At 29.3% G+C, this 27486-nt stretch overlaps 1 protein-coding gene and 1 pseudogene across 1 annotated transcript; both read left to right on the forward strand.

The window, feature by feature from the left end:
- The first annotated feature begins 16216 nt into the window (after nt 1-16216).
- Nucleotides 16217-17955, forward strand: LOC111277572 (uncharacterized). Its single transcript, XM_022863990.2, has one exon. The coding sequence runs from the start codon at nt 16281-16283 to the stop codon at nt 17724-17726; it is 1446 nt and encodes a 481-aa protein (XP_022719725.2). The 5' UTR covers nt 16217-16280; the 3' UTR covers nt 17727-17955.
- Nucleotides 17956-23498: 5543 nt separating this feature from the next.
- On the forward strand, nt 23499-27058 carry LOC149518243 (tubulin alpha chain-like; annotated as a pseudogene).
- Nucleotides 27059-27486: the final 428 nt, after the last annotated feature.

Raw genomic sequence — 27486 nt, forward strand, 5'->3', positions numbered from 1 at the left:
TCACCAAATGGGTAGAAGCTGCATCATATGCTAGTGTGACCCGATCTGTGATATGCAAATTCATAAAAAGGGAGATAATATGTAGATATGGGCTTTCAGAGATAATTATCTCTGATAATGCCAAAAATTTAAACAGTAAGATGATGAATGAAGTTTGTACTCAGTTCAAGATTCGTCATCGTAATTTGGCACCATATCGTCCAAAGATGAATGGGGTAGTAAAAGCTGCAAATAAGAATATCAAAATAATCCTAGAAAAAATGACTGATACTTATAAAGATTGGCATGAGAAGTTGCCCTTTTCTTTACATGTTTATAGAACATTAGTCCGAACGTCTACTGGGGCCACTCCGTTCTCTTTGATATATGGAATGGAAGCAGTGCTACCGGTAGAAGTGGAAATTCCCTCGTTGAGAGTCCTAATAGAGGTAGAATTGGAGGAAGCAGAATGGGTTCGAAATCGCTATGAGCAATTGAACCTTATTAAAGAGAAAAGACTTACAGCACTTTGTCATGGTTAATTATATCAAAAAAGGATGATGAGAGCACATGACAAGAAAATTCATCCCCGTTGCTTTAGAAAAGGAGATTTAGTGCTGAAAAGGATCCTTCCAAATCAACATGATAATCGAGGAAAATGGACACCAAATTGAGAAGACCCGTATGTGGTGAAAAAGGCCTTTTCTAGTGGGGCATTGATTTTGGTAGAAATGGACGGAAGTGATTTACCTGCTCTGATAAATTCAGATGCTGTAAAGAAATATTTTGCTTAAAAAAAAAGAAAAAAGGTAAAAAAATGAAAAAATGATGACTCATCCGAAGTTAAAAACCTGAAAAAGGCGGCTTGAATGCGAAGAAGAAGTATCATTCCACAATACAAGGGCAAGTGTAGTTTGATGAACTCTAAAAGATCAAAGAAGTCATCTAATTTAGTTTTAAAAAAAATCTAGGAATATTCTGTTCATGATTATCTTATAATCATCATTTGGGCACCTTTGTTTCAATTCAAATACTTTACCATGTACTTGTTACCAGTCTAATGAAATATGCTTTCTTTCTTTTGGGAATAACACTTATCCATTCCTTTATTCTCATTTTTATCCACCATATGAATAGAAGAAATGTGGGATTGCATTTTATTGGTCTTGGACTTAAAATGATGAAAAGAAAAACAAACATGAAAGATTTTGGCATTATTTTTTAAAAGTTGACAAAGGCAAATGAAAAAGGATGAGAAAAGTATGACAGGACATTGATGTTACAGACTTTTGAAGAAGAAAAATATTGTGGTCAGATGTTAAGAACAGATTGGTCGTACAAAAATTCTGATAAAAGAAGCCAAAAGTGAGAGATTTTGAGAACCTTTTTACTACAATGAATAATTTTGATTGCATTACATGCATTACATTTAGAGCACTCAGTACATGCATCCATGAACAGTTTTAATAAGGACAGAGACTTTCCATTTCCTGATTGAATAAAAGATTTCAAAATAGAAAAATTTACTTGTTAAAAGAAAAAAACTCAGTTTTGAGAGAAAATGAGATTTTAAAGTTGTTGAGCCTCTGCTGAGAGGAGCTATTTCAAATGAGATTTTAAAGTTGTTGAGCCTCTGCTGAGAGGAGCTTTTTTCAGATAAAATTTTAAAGTTGTTGAGCCTCTGCTGAGAAGAGCTTTTTCAAATGAGATTTTAAAGTTGTTGAGCCTCTGCTGAGAGGAGCCTTTTTCAAGATTTTAAAATTGTTGAGCCTCTGCTGAGATGAGCCTTTTCAGATGAGATTTTTAAAGTCATTGAGCCTCTGCTGAGAGGAGCCTTTTTCAAGATTTTAAAGTTATTGAGCCTCTATTGAGAGGAGCTTTTTCAAATGAGATTTTAAAGTTGTTGAGCCTCTATTGAGAGGAGCCTTTTCCAAGATGAGATTTTTAAAGTCGTTGAGCCTCTACTGAGAGGAGCTTTTTTCAAGATTTGAAAGTTGTTGAGCCTCTGTTGAGAGAAGCCCTTTTCAAATGAGATTTTAAAGTTGTTGGGCCTCTGCTGAGAGGAGCTTTTTCAGATTTTAAGTTTTCGAAAGTTGTCGAGCCTCAAATGAGAGGAGCATTTTCGATAAAAAAAAATCATTTGGATTCTAGACAAAATTGTTGTCTTTGTCTTTGCCCTATTACTGATTACCAGTAATGTGCAAAGAGGGGCAGCTGTGGACATCAATTTGTCCAGAAAAAGATACAAAGTACGTATAAAATATGAAATATAATAAAAAGATACAAAATACAAAAAAAATACGAAATACAAAAAAAAAAGTAGAACAGAACAAAAAATCAAGGATGGCAGTGGTGCCATCCCCGGCACCACTACCACCACCCGTGCCACCAGACCCACCAAACCCTACACTGCCACTACCCGTGATTGCTAGACCCTACCCTTCACCCCTCTAATTAATTTTTTCATTGACAAACTACCAGATATAGCCAAGATTAATAAAAGACGCATGGAGCTCGTGTTTACACCCGTGCCGAGCCCCATGCCCTTTCCCCCAAACACACGGAGCTATATAAATAGAGCTCTTGGTGAAGTAAAAAAAAAAAAAGAAAGAGGAAGAAGAAAGAGACGCTGCAAAAAAAAAACATAAAAAAATATACACAGTCCTCCCCGTAGGGAGGAACCCAACGTCGAGTTTTCTGCACGAAGAAGGAAAAAAAAAGAGTTAGTTTCAAAAAAAAAAAGTCAGAACACTAAAATTTAAAGTTTCACCGAAACTTCACCAGCAAATCCACGGATTTTGAGACTCTGTTTGGTGAAAAGGACGTCAGATCTGTGTTCAGGGGGTCGAAAAGAGTTTGTGAGAGATTTTTAAAATTTTTCGACATCGTCGACGGTGGCTGGAGCTCGCCGCCGGCAAGGACTGCGACGGCCATCGCGACGGACGACCACCGGCCCCAGGTAGGCTGGGAAGAGAGAAAAAAAGGTTTTTTTTGCTGAGAAAGGGAAGAAATGAATGGAAATTTTTTTTTTAACTTTTATATAAACTGTCAATAGCCAAAACGACGTCGTTTCAATAAACGCCCAAAACGACGTCGTTTAGACCAAGTAGGATCCGTGCGTCAACCCGCGACCCGACCCGAGGTCCGCGCACCCGACCCGATGACCCGCTTCTCCATCAGCCCCTGATCGGTCCATCCGAACCGGACCGCGCTTGAACAGTTGCCAGATCGAGCCGAACCGTAGGACCGAACCACTCGTTGACCGGATCGTTGACCGACCCGGTAGGTAAAATTTTTTTTTTGAATTTTTCTTATTTTTTTATATATTATTTTATTAATATTTATGCATATTAAAATAATTATATTTGTTAGATTAAATGATGAAATTGTGGTTAATTTTTTTTATGTAATTATGTTAATTTTTAAAATAAACTTTAAAAACAATAATATAAAAATAAACTTAATAATAATACTAAAGTAATAAAAAATGTAGGAAAAGGAAATTTTTATCCGACGATAAGATTCAAAGGTATTCCGAGTAGTGATGCCTACGAAATCTCTAGGTGAGAAGATTTTTTGTAAAATATTATCAGTGTATTGGAATATTTATAGAAAATCTTCAATATAATAAAATTTTCATTTTTCTTCAATTTTTTTAAAATAAAAATTTCTTTTTTTATAATAATAAATAAAAATTGATTAATATATTAAAAATAAGTAATAAAAATAGGAAGAAAAGAAATTTAATCAAATGATGGGGTTCTAAAAGTATTCTGAGTAGAAATGCTTTAAGAAATCTCTAGGTGAGAAGATTTTTTGTAAAATATTTCCAGCGTATTGAAATATTTATAGAAAATCTTCAACATAATTAAATTCCTTTTTCTTCAAAATTTTAATTAAAATTAAATAATTAATAAAATAATTAATAAAATTTTTGAATGAGAATAAAATGTGTGCATAAACATGAAAATATTTTGCATGGCATTCATGACATAATTTTTTACGAAAAGTAAATTTAGACCTCCCAAAGATAAGATTCTAAAAGTATTCCGAGTAGAGATACTTTAAGAAATCTCTAGGTGAGAAAGAGTTCTTTTAATGTTACCAATATACTGGAACATTTTAAGAATCATTTCAATAAAAAGGTTTTGATTTATTTTTCTCGAGAATAATTTTTTTTTGAAAAATAATAATAAAAAATTAAGGAAATTATTTTTCGAATACTGAAAATAAGACTGTTTGTATCAAAATCAAAGGATAACACGTTGTTAATTGGTACCGTTTTTAACGGGCGCTGTGGGGGTGCTAATCCTTCCCCACACGTAATCGACTCCCGAATTTAGACAGTTGCGCAGACCCTAAAATTATCTTTTTAATAAATTTTAATTAATTTTAAAATTTCATTAAAAAGATATATTTTAATAGGTGACCAATCGCACCTAACCAAAAAAGATTGGTGGTGACTCTGTTAGTTTTTTTATTAGTTTCCAAATTCGTCGGGCGGACACAAAACCGTTACGACATAAAATGACATATTTTACCTAAATTTTTTTTAACTTTTCATAAAACCATAACATATTATATGCTAAGTAAAAATTTTCAAATCACAATTGTTATTTAATTTACCTCTTCTAACTTGAAATCCTAAATTTGTCACTGATTTTAATTATGTTGTAAAAGTTAAACAAATATCTTTTCCCTATAAGACCATGCGTGTTGTTTTCATGTTCTTAAATATGCATTCCACATCGCAATCGTTGTGGGTTTTTTTTTTTTTTTTCTTTATTGTCTTGTGGTTTGTTTAATCTAAATTTTTCTGGATGTAATAAATTGCACGTGATGGATATATACATATGAACCATATAGAAGCAACAGGTGTACTAATTTATTTTTCATTTTATCGATAACTGTGATAGTCATAGGTGACAAATCAAAACATTCAAAATAAAATCTTAAATTCTATACCGTTCAAATATGGATTAGTTTTGGGACCACATTAATAATAATTGTTATATATCTTAAATTTAAGCTCAAATCTTTCAAAATGAAGTTTTAAATTATATACCGTTCAAATATCAATCCACTTAACTAGGGACCACATTAATAACGATTGTTATATATTTTAAGCACTAGATCGAAAAATTTTCCATCTGAGGACCACTTTGTATTCTGAGTTACAACGACAATGAGAAATGAAAAATCAACAGTGGGGCCATGAAAACAAATTATTTCTTTGGTCCCGGTTGTAAGAACAGACAATCAAAGAGAAAACAACATTCCAATCCGAGCTCAAGTGACCGTGGTGGAGTTATTAGAGCGGTTCTTCCTTGTACAATTTTAGAAAGTATATTGGAACGAGACAATCGAGAACATGGTAATGGCTTTCAAACAAATCATAAGGGCAACAATACTTTCATGACACTCCAAAAAAAAAAAACTCAATTATTTCGCTTGTTAAAGACACATCTTCGTGGCAATTATCCTGAACCAAAGATCTCCCTTTCTTTTCCCTTTCAAGTAGGATTTAGCATTAAATTATAGTGTTGGGTTTTATTAACCCCACTGGGTTGAGAAAGACCTTAACAAATCAGAGAATCTTTGTTTGGTGAAAAAAAAAAAAAACAAAAAAAATCAGTTGGAGCTTTCCATGCAACTTGGACAGCGGCTTTTCACTAAGAGCTAAGGGCAACAGTGTCCAGACTCTCATGCACGAAAAACATGCTCACTTGTTTCGCTTGTTAGGGCCAGGTGAGGGGCAATTGTCCTTATCCAAAGTTTTTTTTTTTTTTTTTACCCAAACGGAAGCTTAGCGTATTTTATTTTTATTTTTATGCAAAAAAAAAAAAAAGATTAAGGAAAAAATTGTAAGTACTTGAATTTAAAATCTAAACCTATTTGATATTATTTTTTAAATGTCATTATATGAATCAACTTATTAATTTAAAATTCGTTTCGCTTCTTGAGAAAGCAAGTCCCTTTCAATAAATACTAAAATTGTCTCGCGCTTTATTATAGGAATTTTTTTTATGAATATTTATGTTTTTATTAATAAATTTAAATTGAATAATCAAAAATATATTTTATAAATAAAATATATATCGGCAAAAACTTAATTCATATTAATTCAACAAAATTCTTTGATCATTATATATTTTTTTTTATTCTTTTATCAATTAAAATTGAGTATTTCACATTCACAAACTTAATCAAACATATCATTTTCTTTTAAAAAAATAAAAATAAAATTTATGTACATCCAAATACTTGTAAGGTTATTGAAAAATTAAATTATTATATAAATAAGATCAAGATTTGAAATTGAAGAGGATAATTTTCTAAAATTAATAAGTTGAAAGCTTACTCTTATACAGGATAATTTCATTGAATAACATATTTGTTATGTAGTTTGCTCTTCTAATTTGAAATTCTGGATCCGTCACTGATTTTAATTATGTTGTAAAAGTTAAACAACGATCTTTTCTCTATAAGACCATGTGTGTTGTTTTCATACTATAAAATACGCATTCCACATCGCAATCGTTGTGGTTTTTTTTTTCCTTTCTTCAGTGTACTTGTGATTTGTTTAATCTAAAATTTTCTGGATGTAATAAATCGCACGTCATGGATATATATATATATATATATATATATATATATATATATATAAAAGCCATACAGAAGCAACAGGTGTACTAATTTATTTTCCATTTTGTCCATCACTGTAATGGTCATAGGTGACAAATCAAAACATAAATTATTATTATCACATTCAAAATATTCGTTTCTCATTGTGATTCGAAAAATCGTAAGGCTTTCACATGAAGCAGAAATAAGGCGTATGATCAATTTGTAGATGGCAATTTTCGATTCTAAGTTTTTATTGATTTATTTTCAAATAAAAACTTCAAAAAATTCATTATTTAGGGATATAATTTTTTATGAGAGGATTGTCATAATGTATAGATCTGTAGACTTATTGCTAGATATGGATGAAAAGAGTCGCCACCAATATTTTTGTTTAGGTGTTATTTGCCATCCGATTGAATTTGTCTTATTTAAAGAGAAATTTTAAAATTGACTTATGTATCTTTAAATAGTAGATTATGATATACAAAATTAGAGTTTAAGTTCAATAGTATGATTACGCAAGGGGAATGTTATAGCATCCCTACAATATCCTATCTAAAAGATGGTACCAGTTAGATTTCAGATTATCTAAGTTTTTATTATATTTGTGATTTGTCAGATAATTTAATATTGAAAATATATCTTAAAATTATCCCAATAGTTTGGTAGCAATTTAAGATAATTCTCTCACCTTAGGAGTATTCATGGGGACTAATGTCCCATTCTGAAGAGATTCCATGGTCGAATTTATTAAAGTATCTTATTTTTAAAAAATTAGTAAAGTCTCCCAATAGTTAGGTAAGACTTACTTTAAAATAATTCTCCAATAGTTTAAAGGATAAAAATAAATTTTTTTTGTTTTTTTATCATTTTTATTTTTTGAAAATTGATTTATGAAATTTTCTAATAGTTTGGTGAATTCCGTTTTAAAAATTAAAATCCATGAAAATTCTCCAATAATTTGGTAGAATTCATGAATTTATTTTATAAGGATTTTTTTTATTATTTGAAAAGATTTTTTTTTGTTTTTTATTGAAAGAATTTCTTTTGTTTTTATAAATATTTGTTGAAAACTTATTTGAAATGATCTTTTTTTTTGTATTCCTTTTTTTTTACTCATTTGTAAAGGTTTTTTTTTTACGTAATTATCCTTTTTTTAACAAAAATAATTTTTACAAGATAATAAATTTCTCAAAAATAAAACCAAAAAATAATAAAGAAAAACTAAAAATAAAATAAAATAAAAAATAAAAATAAAATGGAAAAAGGAAACATTGCGATTGGATCGAGTTAACGCGCGAGTTAGCAGGTTAGAGTGTGGATCTTGGGATACCAAAATGCTGCCATCTTGGGGCAATATAAAAGCGAGCTTTCAGCGGTTTTATCCTAGATGCCTCTGCTCTCTCTTTCTCTAAACCCTTAAATGCCCTCTCCTCTCTCTAAAACCCAATAGAGATCTTATCAAAAACTAGAAAACCTTGTCGGTTTCTGAAAAATTCCACTAAAAAATTCATATTCTGAAGGAAAAATCATCGAAAAATTCAAACATTCAAACTTCAAACCCAATTTTCCAAAAAAAAACCCTAGAAATTTTCTATTTTTTCCATATCCTCTCCAAATTCTTCTAGAAACTAATCTCAACCCCTAGCAACCTAAAATTAAACCCAGAATCTTCAAATCTCACCCAAAAACCTCAAATCGATCCTAGAATCCCAGAAATCTAGTACTGCCTAGAACACCCAGTTCATTCAAATTAACCATGTCCCCTCTAAAATCCATTCCCCGTATTCTGTAATGTTATTTCGATTCATAGGCATACTTAGAACAAATTTAGGAAACGAGCAGAATCAATCCATGCTTGAATCCTGGGATTTGATTTTGCCTGAACCTCAACATATGTCTAGGTTCATTGCTAATTGAAAAATTCCTTGATTTGAGCTCTGACAAATCCTTTGACCGAATTCAATTCCCAATTTTAGTTATTCAATCGGTAGTTAGGAAAGAAAAAATAATAATAATAAACTATGTACAATATCATAATAATAATAGTAATAATAATATATAATATAACAATAATACTATAATATATTGTCATATAATATACTATGTTAATATACTAATGTAACAAAATAAAAAAAATAACCCTATTGACCCCGAACATATATGGGTGTCTACAAGGATATTATGTAATTAAATGTTTGTATGTAGTATGGATAAAAACTATTTAATGTGATGATTGAGTTATAATAATAATAATAATTTTGTAAATATGATATAAAGTTGCACAATGTAAAATAGAAATTTTTAGCAATACTAATAGAGTGCTGAACTTTTAATTTTAATGAGTATAATTCAAATTTTGATAATCTTTATACAAAAAATATCAATTTTCATTTCGTATTCTTAAAATTTAAGTTTAAAACTTTCAAAATAAAATCTTAAAGTCTACACCATTCAAATACCGATTAGCTTCGGGACCACATTAATAATAATTGTTATATATCTTAAAATTAATTTATTATCTGTACGATACACGAATTATTTTTACTTATTTAAATATGTAAAACTATAAATTAATACTATTTAATCATGTTCAAGATATATATAAAATATATATATATATATATAATTTATTTAAAATATCAAGTCATAATAAAATTAAATTCTTTACTTAAAAATTTGACAAAATTTGAAACATACTATAAATAATATTTGAGGGAAAAATATTCAAAAAATATTATAAATAATATTATTAAGTACAACAAAATGTTAAAATAAAAACAAAAAATTTTATCACTTTAAATTAAAAATTTTTAACTTGCATCATTTTCATCTTATGTGATTGTTTTTATACACCTGCAATATTTTAAAAGGCTCATGATCTTCAATATGCTCTTATTACCAAGTAGAGATATTTATAAAGTTATTTAAAAAGCTCTTGATTTTCAACATGATCTTGTTTGTTTAAAAAATGAATTTAGATGAATATTTAAAAAGGTTAAAAAATTTAAATAATACTCTTATTTGTTTAAAAAATGAAAATTTAATAAATAGATATAAATGGATATCTAGATGTTTAAAAATGGATAATCGAAATAATAATTAGTCCATGCACTTATCAAGTTAAACTAATTTAAATATTTTAAACATATTTGAATAAAATTAAATAAATTGCGATGATTGTGAGCAATTTTAAATGGGTTCTAAATAAATTTGTGATGAATTAAAAAAAAAAAAAAGAGCTGATTTGGAAGAGAGTGAACAAAATGATTATTTGATTGAGTAACAATTTAAAGCTAATGATAAAATCTATCAGTAAGTACCTATAAAAGAAATTATAATGTGGTTAAATATTAATTTTAAAATATTGGAAGATGTGCCTAATTTTATTTGTCATGAGAATAATCCAACATTCAATACTCAAACTTAATTAATTGGAAAATTTTTCTTTAAACAAAAATCATATAGATAAAAAAATTACCAATTAACAAAAAAAAAATTATTATACGTAATGGTGATGGCTTGAAAAAATAGGATACTAACAGAAGGACAAAAAAGTTGCCGTTGTAGTTCAAAAAAACTATATATCCAAAAAAACTTTAATTTAAAATTTTTAAAATAAAAAGATTATAAAGAAAATTATTAAGATCATCTTATACAAATTTAAATAAAATTATATGAGTTTCTTCTATTTTTAATAATTAAAATTTTTTTTATTTCAATACTTAAATTTTTTATGTATCTTATTTATGGTTATATTATGAAATGCCATATTTTACCTAAAAATTTTTTAACTTTTCATAAAATAATAACATATTATGTGCTAAGTAAAAATTTTCAAATCATAATTGTTATTTAGTTTGCTTCTTCTAACTTGATATCCTAAATATGTCACTGATTTTAATTATGTTATAAAAATTAAACAATGATCGTTTCTCTATAAGTCCATGCCTGTTGTTTTCATACTCTTAAATATGCATTTCACATCGCAATCGTTGTGGTTTTTTTTTTCTTCTTTCTTCAGTGTTCTTGTGGTTTGTTTAGTCTAAATTTTTTTCTGGATATAATAAATCACATGTGATGGATATATACATTAACCATAAAGAAGCAACAGTTGTACTGATTTATTTTCCATTTTGTCCATAACTGTGATAGTTGTAGGTGACAAATCAGAACATTAATTATTATTATCACATTAAAAAGATTCGTTTCTCATTGTGATTCAAAAAATTGCAAGGGCTTTCACTTAAAGCAGAAATAGGACGTATGATCAATTTGTAGGTGTCAATTTTCAATTCTAAGCTTTTATTGATTTATTTTCAAATAAAAACTTCAAAAAATTCATTATTTAGGGATATAATTACCCCCTATCCCTTTTCTTTAAATTATTTTTATGGAAGGATATAATCTAATTAACTGTTTGTATGTAGAATGGATAAAAACTATTTAATGTGATGATTGAGTTATAATAATAATAATAATAATAATAATAATAATAATAATATTTTTGTAAATATGATATTAAGTTGCACAATGTAAAATAGTAAATTTTATCAATACTAATAGAGTATTGAACTGTTACTTTCAATGAGTATAATTCAAATTTTGGTAATCTTAACACAAAAAATATCATTTTTCATTTCATTTCTTAAAATTTAAGTTTAAAACTTTCAATATAAAATCTTAAATTCAATATCATTCAAATATGGATTAGCTTCGGGACCACATTAATGATAATTGTTATATATCTTAAAATTTAAGCTAAAATCTTTCAAAATGATGTTTTAACTTTTATACTGTTCAAATATCAATCCACTTAACTAGGGACCACATTAATAACAATTGTTCTATATGTTAAGCACTATATCCAAAAAATTTCCATCTGAGGACCACTTTGTATTCTGAGTTACAACGACAATGAGAAAAGAAAAATCAACAGTGGGGCCATGAAAACAAATTATTTCTTTGGTCCCGGCTGTAAGAACAGACAATCAAAGAGAAAACAACATTCCAATCCGAGCTCAAGTGACCGTGGTGGAGTTATTAGAGCGTTTCTTCCTTGTACAAGTTTAAGAAAGTATATTGGAACGAGACAATCGAGAACGTGGTAATGGCTTTCAAACAAGTCATAAGGGCAACAATACTTTCATGACACTCCAAAAAAAAAAAAAACTCAATTATTTCGCTTGTTAAAGGCACATCTTCGTGGCAATTATCCTGAACCAAAGATCTTCCTTTCTCTTCCCTTTCAAGAAGGATCTAGCATTAAATTATAGTGCTGGATTTTATTAGCCCCACTGGGTTGAGAAAGACCTTAAGAAATCAGAGAATTTTTGTTTGGTGGAAATATATATATATATATATATATATATATATATATCAGTTGGAGCTTTCCATGCAACTTGGACAGAGGCTTTTCACTAAGATCTAAGAGCAACAGTGTCCGACTCTCATGAATGAAAAACATGCTCACTTGTTTCGCTTGTTAGGGCCAGGTGAAGGGGCAATTGTCCTTATCCCAAGAATTTATTTTTCTACCCAAACGGAAGCTTAGCGTATTTTATTTTTATTTTTTATTCAAAAAAAATTAAAGGAAAAGATTGTAAGTACTTGAATTTGAAATTTAAACCTATTTGATTATTTTTTAAATGTCATTATATGAATCAATTTATTAATCTAAAATTCGTTTCGCTTCTTGAGAAGGCAACCCCCTTTTAATAAGTACTAGAATGTGTCTCGCGCTTTATTATAGAATTATTTTTTACAAATATTTATGTTTTTATTAATAAATGTAAATTGAATAATCAAAAATATATTTCATAAATAAAATATATATCGACAAAATTTTAATTCATATTAATTCAACAAAAATTCTTTGATCATTATATTTTTTTTATTCTTTTATCAATTAAAATTGAGCATTTGACATTCACAAACTTAATCAAACATATCATTTTCTTTTAAAAAAATAAAAATAAAATTTACGTACATCCTTGTAAGGTTATTGACAAATTAAATTATTATACAAATAAGATCAAGATTTGAAATTGAAGAGGATAATTTTCTAAACTTAATAAATTGAAAGCTTACTCTTATACAGGATAATTTCATTGAATATATTTAAAATTTTATTGGTATAATTTATTTAAAAAAACTATATTTTTTGAATGTATTAATAGATGTTACTTTCTGTTATTGAGAACAACATAAATATATTTTATTTTTTTGGCACATTTCATATTTAATCATAAATTTTCTATAAAAAATATATTTAATAAAAAAAAGAAGAAATAAATAAAGATGGAAAAAATAAAAAATATATAATAGTGAAAAGACTTTTTACTTTTTTCTTTTATCCCTATTTTTCTTATACCAAAAATATAAAATTGTTTACTTTAGAGACAAGGAAACATAAAGAAATGAAAACGCAACCTGAGAAAACAAATAAAAATATTGAAATAAATTCATATTTCCTTTTACTATATTTCCTTTTAAATAGTTTTATTTTTTTTTCCATATTCCTCTTTAAAAAAAAAAGAGTTTAAAAAGTTTATGCTCAGTTTTTTTTTTTTTAAATGTTAAGTTACTAACATGTTTAATATTTTTTCTTAAATTATATTGTTTTAAATATATTTTAAAAACAAAAAAAGAAATATTAAAAAAATTAGAATATTGAAAAATTTAAAAATCCAAAAACAAAAACTCTCCTTTTTTTATTTTCTTTTTCCCAAATTATTTTCTAATTTTGTTTTCTTGCCCTCTTTCTCAAATTTTTCCTTTCTTTCCCTTTTTCTTTATTTTTCTTTTACATTAAACATAAAAATATCTTTAAAACCAATTAATCTTTTAAGGGTTAACTTAGTAATTTAATTTCAAATATAATATAAATTTATATTTAATTATCCTCAAATCATTATTTTTATCTTGAATTGTACTTTATCATAACATAAAATTACTCTTTCATTAAATAATGAAATCTTAAACTTAGGCATAAGCATACTAGGCATACCTTTTTCAATCTGCCTTTCCTTTTCGAATGTCTCAAATTTTGAACATCGTTCTAATATCACTTGTTGAAAATCAACATGCATGCATAGTATCAACATGCACAAATAATAAAGCAAACCCAAAACAAGAATAAAAATACACAAATATATTTGATTTAACTCAAAATGATCTACTACAAATCTAATTCACTATCAAATAAGTCTTTACAATTATGAGACTTTTGAAATAAGAAAAGTTACCAAAAACTCCTTACTCAAAACCTAATCCGAAATCTAATAACACCCTTTTAATGACTTACTCACTTAGTTATTCTTTTGATGTTTAGTTATCTGAGAATATCAAATTAAAATCAAAACATTTTATTTATAAGGGTGAAACCCATTATGCCTTTCCAAAACTCCTAATATGTGATACAAGACAAACTCTCAAGTTTTATAACCTTACTCAATTTTCAAAGTGGGATTAAGAGATTCAAGGCAAACCCCAACAAGTTGTATAAAAATTATGGCCCCAAATCCCTAATTGAGCAATTTGATTCAATTGGGAATGGCTTTTGTATATGAGTATTGATATGCAACCAACACATGATTGTTGTACACAAGCGTAAAGCTCCAAGGCTGGCACAGAAGCTCATGCCGCTGAACATTACGAAAACAAAATTTTTTCTTAATCTTTAGTAATTTTTCTCTTTATAATTAAAATTTATAATCACTTTTCTATTTTCTAGCTTAATTATTATAGTAATAAAATTTTTATCCTCACTTATTTTTATATTAGCTACCTAGCGAAGGAATTAAAATTGGTATAGCCTAAGTTCGGATGATAGGGTTCAGAGCATTTAAACCAACCTTTTTATTCCCTTTAGAAAAAGGATTTTTTTAGTAGATAGGAAATCAGAGACTAAAGATATAAGGAAAAAATTATAGGTACTAAAATTCGAACCTCAAAATTACTGAATGTCATCTTTTAATTGTAATTGTATAAATCTATTGAATTAAGTTCTAGATTTAGAAAGTTGATGTTTTGCTAAACATATAAAACTATAAGAGCCCTTTCAATTACTTTTAAATTATTAATTTATATAATAAAATAAGAGTAGAAATCTATTTACATAAGTTTTACATTTTTTTTACCTTTAAATGAAAATCCATGACTTACATCGGATCCAAAAATTATAAAAGAATATAAAACTTATATTAATGTAAGTGATCCCTTTTTGGATTGGATCTAAACCAGCACTTAGAGCCCTGTTTTAGAGTAGGACCTTATCTCTTGTCACATTCACATTCAAGCCATTACATTTTTCTTGCCTGTTGCTGCAACGTGTTTCTCCTTCTCATGTTGACGATAAAAGCCGACTGATGTTATATTCCTTTCTCGTTTCATTGCAATAAATTTTATTTATAGTGTGGTCCAAGTGAAGTTTGAAAATATACAGAATGTCACAATTGAAATATACGTGAACCCTGAATGAGAAAGACACTATTTTGGAACACAATTAATCATTGTTTTTTTAATTTGAATCTATCTTTAATCTCACACTTCTCATCATTCTTAAAAAAAAAATTATGCACTTAAATATTTTCGAATTCACAATTTTTAAAAGTCTAATTAGCATATATGTCATCTGACCTAACAATAAATCGACACAATTAATCATCATATTAATAATCTCAGATACTGCATAAATTAATCTTTTGCATGTGATCTAGCTTAGCTTATGGTTTTAAATTCATCTTACTTGTTGAGCAGGGGTCGATCTGCTCATCGAGGTGGACACCTTCAAAAATTAAAAAATAAAAAAATTTGAAAAAAATTTTCCGAAACATCCCCAAAATTTTCATATAAACACTCCTTCGATTAACAAAATTGATAAATTTATGGATTATATATATATATATATATATATTATAAATGAACATTCTAAAAAAAATTCATGAATCTACAACCGTTGTTGAGAAGAAAGTCTCTTTTGATAGACATGTAACCGCTACATGAGTGTTGTACACAAGCGTAGCTGCTCCATGGTTGGCACCGGAGCTCACGCCGCTGAACAATTTGAAAACCAAAATATAGAAGGAAAAATTTGTTCCTAATCTTTATGTAGAGTTTTTAAAGAATTAAAATTGGAATGGCCTAGAAACAGGTGGTGGCGTTCAGAGCATCTAAATCACCTTTAATTGCTTTTAACGTAAAAAATAATTATTTTATTATAAAATTTAGACAATCAGAGAAAGGATATTCAGCTTTACCGAATTATAAATTATTATAATAGAATGTGAGTAAATTTGCATGTGTTTTATACCCCTATTACTTCGGCACAATTTTTTTGGGTAAATTCGTTAAAAAAAAAAAGAATATGCTTACATAATGACGGACAAATTTGGTCCATCGAATTAAAATAATTGAAAACGTATTTTTTGTTTTGGTGCAAGGCTCCGGGATAAATTCAGAGCAAAGAAATAAAAAAAAAAAGAAGAAGATAATGAAGTGTTAATGGTCGGAATTGATGCACATGTTTCACATAGTCACATGCACGCTTCAATATCATCCAATTCCAAGGGAATAAAGAAATTTTGGATATAAATAGGTAACGTAGGTGGTTGTGATAAGCAAGCACAAGAGTGAAAAACACCAAGAGAGCAAATTCAAAGAGCTAGCGAAACATGGCTTTGGCCTTAACATTGGCATTGCCAAGGTATATCGTCCTCAAATCCAATGACAAGATCGATTACTTGGGCTACATCCATGATGATGGGGAGTCTAATGGGTATATCCGCTTCATGGAAACTCAGGCTGTGAGTCCATATGCGAGATTTGAAGTGGAGACTGCTAGCACTAATGGCATGGTGCACATAAGGAGCTGTCAAAACAATAAATATTGGGTACGAACCAAAAATCTTTCCATCACTGGAAATCCAGCGCAGCAATACTGGATTACTGCAACCGCCGTCAAGCCGGAGGAAGACCAATCCAAGGAGTCGTGCACATTGTTCAAGCCTATCTCTGTAGACCCTTCAACAAATACGGTTCGAATTATGCACGTCCAATCAGGATGCTATTTATGCTTATGGCGGTTCGACAATAAAAAATTTGCTCGCAGCGTGTTGGCAAACTACAAAGTTTATGATAGTAATAGCTTTGATATCTTCACAATTATTGATTGGCAGTCGTTGGTGATTCTCCCTAGGTACGTGGCATTCAAAGGAGATAATGGTCAGTATCTGTGTCTGCGTCAGATCGAGGGTTACCCATATTTGCAGTTTTCAACTAATGATATAGGTGATTCAACCGTGCCATGCGAGGTTTTCAACACTAATGATGGAGTCGTCCGCATGAAGACCATTTCTTCCAATAAATTTTGGAGGCGCAGCCCAAATTGGATTTGGGCGGACTCTAATGACATCAGTAGCAACAACAAGGACACCTTGTTTCGCCCCGTCATAGTTAACAGTACGACAATTGGTCTTCTTAACTTGGGCAACAATAATTTCTGCAAGCGCCTCTCAATCGAGGGAAAGACGAGCTGCCTTAATGCATCAGTCCCCAGTGTTACCAAAGAGGCCCAGCTAACGGTGGAGGAGCCTGTCTTGACAAGGGACATTTATAATGTCAAATATGATCTTGATAATTCTAGGGTCTACGACGAAAGAGTCCTCCTTGTTGCCAAGAATTCTGCAGATAACTATACCCAGCAATCTAGCGCTTTAGACGTGAAACTTTCCTACACAGATACCAAGACTAGTTCGTGGAAGACTATGTTTTCGCTAAAGTTAGGTATGAAAACCACGTTCGACATCGGCCTTCCACTCATTTTTGAGGGAAAAGTTGAATTATCCGGTGAAGTTCAATCAACTACCGAGTGGGGAGAGACCACGACATCAACCTCTGTTGTGGAAGTTGTCCACAAAGTTAGTGTGCCTGCAATGACTAAGGTGACGGTACATCTAATTGCAACAAATGGTAAGTGTGATGTTCCCTTCACATTCATGCAAAGAGACACTCTTTATAATGGAGCCACTGTTACGACTGAAGTGCAAGGCGGCACCTTCACTGGTGCTAATTACTACAACTTCCACTTTGAAACCAAAGAAGAGAAGATCACGAACTGAGAAAATACTCAAAACTCCACTTGGGCACAATTTGGGAATTACAAGGATTGTGCGTGCTTTATCTGTGTGTGTGCTGTATCCACTAAATAAAATTGTGCTTCCTTCATGGAAGCAATGTTTTTTTTCTTATTATTAAACTACAATAAACATGTAAACTGCATGCATAGCGCAGTGGCATATCCTGCACTTTAATTTGAGAATAAATAAATTTATGTGTGGTGTTATTTTATGTGATTTGGATATTATTTTGTATTTTTCTTTATGGTAAAGAAATAGATTAAAAATGTAAATTTAGCACATCAAATATGAAATAGGTTTTAATTTGGTAAAGAAGATGACGTAAAATAATTTACAAAATCCATTAGAAGTGAATAATTAAGAATTAAAATTAATATTATTGTCCTTGAGGCTCAAACAAAATTAATTTGTATTTCCGTATTATCAGGTAAAATCTTGCTGTCAGTTTGGTTGAGAATATGTTAGCTTTGTGGTTTTCCCCTTAAGGTACAATTTTTTTTAGAGCATTGAAAATTACCACAATAACTATTTTATATATTTTTCCCTTATTATTTTAATTTTAAATTTTATTTTGTAACTGTTTATTTATTCAAATTCTTTTAGACTTGTATCTATTTTTTTAAATCAAATTATATATAATATTATATTACAGCATATATGCTTATTTGATAAGGTTTGCTTGCATGTAATCTTATGCAGACAATCTATACTATTGACACATAGGATAGTTCTTTAATTGTAATTGATCACTAAATAATCATATTATTTAAATTTAAAAGATATTTCAAATCATAAAAAATTATATTTATCCAAATTTTTTATGTTAAATAATTTATAATCTTTATATTCATTTAAGTGAGATAAGATTATTGAGATCATTCCAATGAAAAATAAAAATAAAATCTCATTTAAAATTAACCTAAGTATTTTTTATATAAAACATGTAAATATTATTTATCTTGCATTTAAACTATATAAGTACATTGTAAAACAATTTTAAACCTTTGGACTTCATTTATTTATTTATTTATTATTATATGTTATGTAAAGCATGAATATATTTAAATAGTGCATTTTTATTATTATATTTGTAATATATGTTTTCAATATTTTATTTTAAATTAATTGATTTTTGTATGATAGTCAATAAAACTAAATGCATGCATGAAAGATATGCATTGTTATAATTTCATCGTGTAAAATAAATATATAATCAACATTCATTTTAAATTATTTTTAAGTGTATAAATTAAGTTAAGAGTTATAAAAAAGACTTTATTTAATAAGTTAAATAAGATTATAAGTCAATAATAACATATAATACTTGTAGTTATATTTTATTCGCATTACAATAATAATCTTTTAATGTTTTCATATGTCCTATGATATATAAAATTCCTTCAAAAAATAATTAAGACTAAAATAGATGAAATTAATATTTTTTATATAGATGGTGAATTTAAACTTTAGTTTGGGGTTAGATTGACATTACATAAATAAGAAGATAATAATACATGACAAAATATTCATTAACCAAGTAACTAATCTTTAATTAAATATTGAAAATTTAAAAGCAAATTAAATTATTGATTTTTTTACTATAAATATGAAAAAAGACATAATTAAAACAAAATTATTTTTCCTAAATTTAAAATCACATATATCACTTTTTTTTTATTTTGAAATACTTTATTATTATTTTTTAAATTCAAAAAACATATATCACTTTAAGTCTATTAATAATTAATAATTTGTTCTACATCATTTTTTTCCGTATTCTATTTTCCTTTAAGATTTGTATTGTTTTCATAATTTTATTGTTTATTTTATTTAGATGATTTCTTCTTCTGACATTAGTTTTATTCAAATTTTTTTTTGTTTGTCATACATTTCTTGATTTATTTTTTAATATTTTGATTAAAATCATAATTTAGTAAAAGTATGTGGATACTTCTTTTATCATTTAATTGATCATTCAATATTTATGTTTTCCTAAAAAAACCAATATTATATTTATATTCAATTTTTTTTTCACTTTTTGATCCATTCTAATATCTCTTATTTTTCACATTTATTTTCAACACTTTGATCAAGATAATAATAGTAAAGTTTAATATTCTTATGACATGTTAATTGAATATATATATTTATATTTTATATTTTTCATAAAATTTGGAACTTAGATATAATTGTAAGAAAAATATAAATTTTACAGTGTAAACACATATTTAAATAAATAGAATAATTCATGTATTGCATGGGTCACAAACTAGTAGTGTTAATATTGCACTTGTTGAAAATTTGGTGATAAATATAGTTTATCATCTTAAATAGAGTTAGCCCTTATCTCAAAATACAAAGATAGGCTTACAACTTAAATTTACATTAATTAAACCTGATAATTTTAAATATGATATAATGATTTAATACAAAATAAATATGAAAGTGACAGGGTTAAAATTAACAAAAACCTGTATATAGATTTGATAAAAACTAAAAAATAAATATTTTATATCTAACGTGTTAATACAAATTATGACTCAATAATTTTTATATTTTATACAAATCAAACATAATTATATGAATATATAATTTAGTAGGTCTACTAGTAATTACAAAAAATATGCAGTCATCTATAACTTAAAACATAACCCTTGAGAAAAGCTGTTTTATTAAATCTACTTGGTTCACAAAGTCAATCGGCATTCCGATTTGGTTCACTAAATCTACTTTCGAGATGAAATTCTACATATGCACCCAATTAAGATATATCATGAAATTTATTTTATACAAAGCAAATATGCTCCTATTATTGATGCATTTTTTTTTGGTTATTTGTCTTATGTTTTTAATTATTTTTTATTTTTTTCACTTTAATTTATTCAAAAAAAAAAAAACAAAAATAAATAGCAAAAGTATCAATTCAACGTCTTAATTAGTTACAAAAACATATAATAGTATATATAGTAAATGATCATTACTTATTGATGTTTTGTATGATGTATATATTATCAATTTGAATCTATGTAAAATAAGTCATTTCTCTTTCAAAGCGTTATGATTGGTAAAAGCTAAATAATTACTGAAAATTGCTTCTTGAACAGAAATGTCTATAGCTTAGACCATAGCAAAACTAATCAATCATGCCAACAAGCGATAAATCCTAATAAATTGCAATAAATCTATGTAAAAAATGTTTAGACCAGCAAAATTTCCCGTAAATAGGAGATAACAAATTAATGCATGTTGTATGAAAAATTGAAATTGTTTGTTATGTGCAAAGTATTTTTCATGTATTGTTTTTCCTTTCAAAATTTTTAGCAAAGATTGAGAAGATTCTTTCTAGAGAGAGTAGATATGTGACATATGTAAGTTTAGACGAAAAAGCATGTATTCTATGTGAGCAACAAACAAGCAATGACATTTTTCACAATAATAAATGTGGTTTTCTGGAAATCTTTCTTCCTTGTTAATATTGCAATAATACTCTCCTGAATCATCCTTAACAAATGAATGCTTAACAAAAAGTAGATGAATATGATGTTCTGCACATTTCAGATGAAAGCTTATGTTAGCCTCTTGTCAAAATGGTGTTCTCTCACATCTAATAAATATTTAATTTTCTGTAGTATAATAAAAAATGCTTAATTTTATTTGATTTTATGTTGAATGCTTAACATTGAGTCAGGATTTTCTTATTATTGCTCTTTTCAAATTTGTCACATAATAGATTAATTTCATTTTTGTTTATATGTGATGGAAGGCTTTTTAACCACCTTTAACTGCCTTTAATGTAAAAAAAATAATTGTTTTATTACAAACGCCTTAGAGCGGTGTTTCACTTACAAACGCCTTAGAGCGGTGTTTCACTTACAAACGCCTCTAGCTTTCGTATTTTGATAAAACTTAAGGTGTTTATTATAAAAATGCCACTAAATATTCAAATAGTAGCGTTGTTACTAATAAACATCACCCAAGACTTGATATTAGCAGCGTTTCTCAATTAAAACGTTTTGAATAATCTTGCCTTAAAAATTTGAGTGAATATGAAAGGTATTTTTAATAGAAAATGGCTTGAATAATCCCGTTAAAAAATTGATAGGGAATTATTAAAGGTGTTTTTGGCAGACAACGCCTTCAATAATCCCTTCGTAAAAAAATGTATCTAATTATTGAAGGTATTTTTTACAAAAAAAATACCTTTAATAATTTCACCAATAAATTTCACAGTCTTATTGAAGGCATTTTTTTGTTAAAAATGCCTTCAATAAATATCATATCAAAATTTTAGGATGTACGGATATTAATCATAATGTGATAGATTCGATCCCTTCCTTTAGCCTTTTTTTGGGTTTTTGTAGAGATTATTTGTAATTGATTATTCTAGGCATTTTCTTGACAAAAATGCCTTCACCAATTGCTTTAAAAATTTTTGAAAAGAATATTAAAGGCATTTTGGTAGAGAAACACCCTTAATAATCGATAAGAAAAATATCGAGCCGATTCTTGAAAGCGTTTTTTGCCGAAATTGCCTTTTATAATCTAATCAATAAATTTTTTATTTAGGATTATTAAAAGCGATTTGTGTAAATAATGTCTTCAATAATCTATAGACAAAAGTTAGAAAGGATTCTTGAAGGCGTTTTTTGCCCAAAATACCTTTAATATTCCACACAATAAAATTTTAGGTGTGATTATTGAAAGCAATTTTGGTAAGAAACACCTATAATAACATTTTGTTAGAGATTATTCAAGGTATTTTCTTGCGTAATATGCCTTTAAAAATTCATAGAAAAAATATGAAAGCGATTCTTGAAGAAGTTTTTGGATGAAATCACCTTCAATAATCCAATAAATAAATTTTAACAGAAATTACTGAACGTGGTTTTTTTCAAAAATGTCTTCAATAATCCATACACAATATTTGGTACGAATTCTTGAAAGTATTTTTTTTTCCAAAACGCCTTTAATATTCTACACTATATATTTTTAGGTGGGATTATTGAAGGTGGTTTTGGTTAAAAATGCCTTCAATAACATGTTAGGGATGATTCAAGGCGTTTTCTTGCTAAAATGCCTTCATTAATCCCATCAAAAAAATATTTTTGATATTGTATATGTCAAGTCAGTTGTAGGTTTACGCCCAAAAAATATTTGAAGTCAGTTGTATATTTATGCCAAAAAAATATTTGGTTTATATATGCAATACTACAAATTATATTTTGGAATTTACATAATGAACATTGTTTTATTTCAATAAATTGACTACACATTCGAAATTAAAACTGATAATGTTGTTATATTAATATACTTTTATGAAATAATCATGCTCAATAATTTATTAAGTAACATAGTGTATTCATATTAAGTATACCAATAATATTAAATCAATACCCCAATGTACAAACTTAAAGTTTTCATTCAACATGGTATGTTAAACATATTATAACAATTTGTTCCTCGTATATTTACATTCAACTAACAATGTCTAACCTCAAGGTTTATCAACATTGATAAATGATAATACATAATCACACTATTCTTTACGAACTTTATCCAGTTCCTCTTTCATGAAGCTTTTTTTACTAGAAAAAAATCATAAGTAAATGTTAATAAATGAGAACATAATATATCTTTTTATTTTTTTGAGGATATATTTAAATTTATGAAATTTATACTAACTGTAGACACCTCATTTTGTCTGGGATTCTTTGTCAATTGAGACTAATCTAAGTTCAGTTGCAGGGATTTTTATTCATTTGTATTTTAGATTTTTTTATTTCATATTTATCATTTTTATTTTTATTTTATGATTTATTTTCTTTTTCTTTCTTTTGATTATCTGATTAATTAAAAAAAAAGGAAAAAAAAAAACTGAAAGATTGAGATTAAGCTTGTGATTGTGATGATTGTTATTTAGATGCTAATCTTTAGCATTGGATGATTAATTGGAATTGAATTGAAACTCTATCAACAATGAATGTACATGCTAAAAAAAGAGGAGAAAAAAAAACAAAAAAAAGAAAAAAATAGACGAAAGATAGAAGAAGAATTCTAATAGGAGAATGCAGGCGTCTTGATACACGCCACAATCTTTTTTTCCAAACAAAAAATTATCGTTTCATTTTCTTAGGATTTCCTTTGGTTTTCTTGAATCTCAAAAAAAAAAAAAGAGAAATGAGAGAGTGTATTTTGATTCATATCGGTCAGGTCGATATTCAGGTCGGCAATGCTTGCTGGGAGCTTTACTGTCTCGAGCATGGCATTCAGCCTGATGGCCAAATGCCAAGTGATAAGACTGTTGGTGGAGGAGACGCTGCTTTCAACACTTTTTTCAGCGAAACTGTTGTCGGAAAGCACGTTCCTCGCGCTATATTTGTTGATCTGGAGCCTACTATTATCGATGAAGTTAGGACTGAAACGTATCGTCAGCTGTTCCACCCTGAGCAACTCATCAGTGGGAAAGAAGATGTTGCCAACAATTTCGTCCGTGGCCATTATACGATTGGAAAAGAGATTGTTGATCTCTGTTTGGATCGTATCCGAAAGCTCTCTGATAACTGTACTGGACTCCAAGGGGTCTTGGTTTTCAATGCTGTTTGTAGACACCCAATTGGGTCCGGCCCAAATCAATTGGGCCTGGCCCAAATGGGTAAGCCCAATTCAATTTTATCTTGTATTTTTTTTCTTCTTTTCTTCTTCTTTTGTATTTTATGTATTGTATTATTTATTATTATTATGTATTAATATATGTATATATTTATTTATTTATTTTTTGTTAGTATTTATGTGTATTTTATTATTTATGTATATATATATATATTTTTATCTTTTTTATTTTATTCATTTTTGTATTTTTACTTATCTAATTATATATCTGATATATTTTTTTATCTGCTAATTTATCTTCTCTAATTATCTAGTTTTTTATTTTATTTGATTTTGATTTTGGAGGGTTGAGATTGAAGGCTGAAGAATCCCATTGGAAATGGGAATTCAATCAGAAGAGTCCAGTGGGATTCAAAGATTGAATTCCCGTCTAAGGAGGAATTGGGATTGATCAGGAACTCCTGATCAATCCCTATAACAGGGACTCTGGAACAGAATGCAACACACAGAAAACAGTAAGCAAAGCTACTGATTTGAGAGAAAAGGAGGCGTATAGGAAGCTAGGAAAAGTTTAGGAGTGTTCTGGGAGTGAGAAAAAATTTTTAGAGATTTTTGGCGAAAAATTTTTCTGGAAATTTCTGGGAAATTTCCAGATTCCGACGAAAATTCCGACGAAATTTAAATTTTCCTGCAACAATTCCGGCGAACATTGAAGTTTCCGGCGACCAGCCCAGTTTTCGACGAAGAATCCCAGAAACCGACGACTTTTCGGCCAACTTCCGGTGAAATTTCCAGATTCCGACGAAAATTTCCAGAATCCGGCACCGATGTTCTTCAGTTTCTAGAGAGAAGGGAGAGAAAAAGGAAGAAGAGAGAGAGAGGGGGAGGAGCGTTCTGCCGAAAAACGGAGGAAGGTGCCTTTTATACCCTCCCAAAACGACGTCGTTTTGGCTTTAAGTTAACCAGGGGATCCGCGCGTTTTGCCGAACCCGACCCGACCCGAGCGTCGACCCGCTTTCCTGACCTGCGCGTGCTGCCCCTCTTCCGAGCCGAGCCGAGCCACAATCCGAGCCGTTCCAGGTTTTTTTTTTCTTTTTTTCTTTCTTTGTTTATTTTATTTTTTATTTATTAGATTAGGTTTATGTAATATTCTTTTTATTTATTTTTATTATTTTATTCTCTTTAAATAAAAATAAAAAAATTCGAAAAAAAAATATTTTTAGGGAAAAGTTGAAAGTATCAATTTTTCTTAGAAATAAATTTTCAAAAAAGGGGTTTTTGAGGAAAAGTTAAAAGTATCAATTTTCCTTGAAAATCGAAATTTCCAAAAAATATTTTTAGGGAAAAGTTGAAAGTATCAATTTTCCCTACAAAAAAAAAATCATTCTTTCCTTCCTTTCTATCTTAATTTTGATTTTTTTTTCTTTAAATAATCCGACGACGGAGCCTCTGTAAGTGAAACAGTAGTTTTTCTTGCATACTCCTGAGGTGAGGGAATTTTCTCAATTTTCTGCTAAAAGTATTAGAGTCAATTGAGAACAATTTTCAATAATTAATTACTTGGTAAAATTTTAAGGCTTTTGGATAACACAAATTTAAGCTGGTACCATTTTTTGATGGGCGTTGTGAGGGTGCTATAACCTTCCTCACACGTAACCGAACTCCCGAACCCTGTTCTGGTTAGCAGACCTGAACCTATTCTTTTAGGGACCCTTAAGCTTAGGTGTTCCCTGAAAGGACAGATTCTTTAGGTGGCCAATCGCACCTAGATAAAAAAGATTGGTGGCGACTCCCTAAAAGTCAATATCTAGCGATAGATCCCCAGATCTAGACGTTATGACACTGTTGGTGGTGGTACTGGTTCTGGCCTTCGATCTCTTCTCTTGGAGCGTCTCTCTGTTGACTATGGAAAGAAGTCAAAACTTGGTTTCACTGTGTATCCTTCACCTCAGGTTTCTACATCTGTTGTAGAGCCTTACAACAGTGTGCGGTCCACTCATTCACTTCTTAAGCACACTGATGTTGCTGTGCTTCTCGATAATAAAGCCATCTATGACATCTGCAAGCGTTCTCTGGACATTGAATGACCCACTTATACCAATCTTAACCGCCTTGTCTCTCCGGTTATCTCATCTCTTACTACCTCTTTGAGGTTTGATGGAGCTCTAAATGTGGATGTGACCGAGTTCCAGACTAACCTGGTTCCCTATCCCAGGATTCATTTTATGCTTTCCTCCTATGCACCTGTTATTTCAGCTGAGAAGGCTTACCATGAGCAACTATTAGTGGTTGAGATCACCAACAGTGCTTTTGAACCCTCTTCTATGATGGCCAAATGTGACCCACGCCATGGAAAGTACATGGCTTGCTGCCTCATGTATCGAGGTGATGTTGTGCCCTAAGATGTGAATGCAGCTGTGGCCCCCATCAAGACCAAGCGCATAATCCAGTTTGTTGATTAGTGCCCTACTGGATTTAAGTGTGGTATCAACTACCAGCCACCTACAGTTGTTCCAGAAAGAGACCTTGCCAAAGTGCAGAGGGCTGTCTACATGATCTCCAACTCAACCAGTGTTGCAGAAGTGTTTTAACGCATTGACTACAAATTTGATCTCATGTATGCCAAGCGTGCTTTTGTGCACTGGTATGTTGGTGAAGGCAAGGAGGAGAAGGAGAACTAAAGGGAATTTACACCAAGCTCGAGGTTGTTGTCATGGTACTTTTGATCTGCACACTCTTGCTTTTGTTTTCGGCTACAATTGGTGGAAATCACGGATTTCTCTAGCCTTCTGAGATCAATGCAGAAGAACTTTAAGAAAGTACCAAGGCTGGCAGCTGGAAGCCATCATTTGCTCCAACCACAAATGGTGGGCTTTCCATGCTTATATATTGGCAAGGTTACTACGGGTCAACTAATGGTTTTCTTCCACAGCAGCAACCTTTACTCCGACTCCCACCTGGCTTGCCAATGCCACCTTCCATGCAGCAATCTATGCAATATCTAGCCATGAATGTGTCATTACCTGTTGTAGCTCCTAACTTGCCAGCCTCTCAGTTTTTTGAAAACAGTCAGTTGCTGCCACCCCTTTGCTCAGAAGGACATGGAGACTGTTCGTGTGTCACCTCCAGAATT

The sequence above is a fragment of the Durio zibethinus genome, chromosome 7 (genome assembly GCF_047325235.1).
Source record: "Durio zibethinus cultivar Kanyao isolate XHJ-2024 chromosome 7, ASM4732523v1, whole genome shotgun sequence".
NCBI lineage: Eukaryota > Viridiplantae > Streptophyta > Magnoliopsida > Malvales > Malvaceae > Durio > Durio zibethinus.

Bases quoted from the DNA above. Each gene is read 5' to 3' on its own strand.
- LOC111277572 (XM_022863990.2), top strand. From the start codon at position 16,281: ATGGCTTTGGCCTTAACATTGGCATTGCCAAGGTATATCGTCCTCAAA.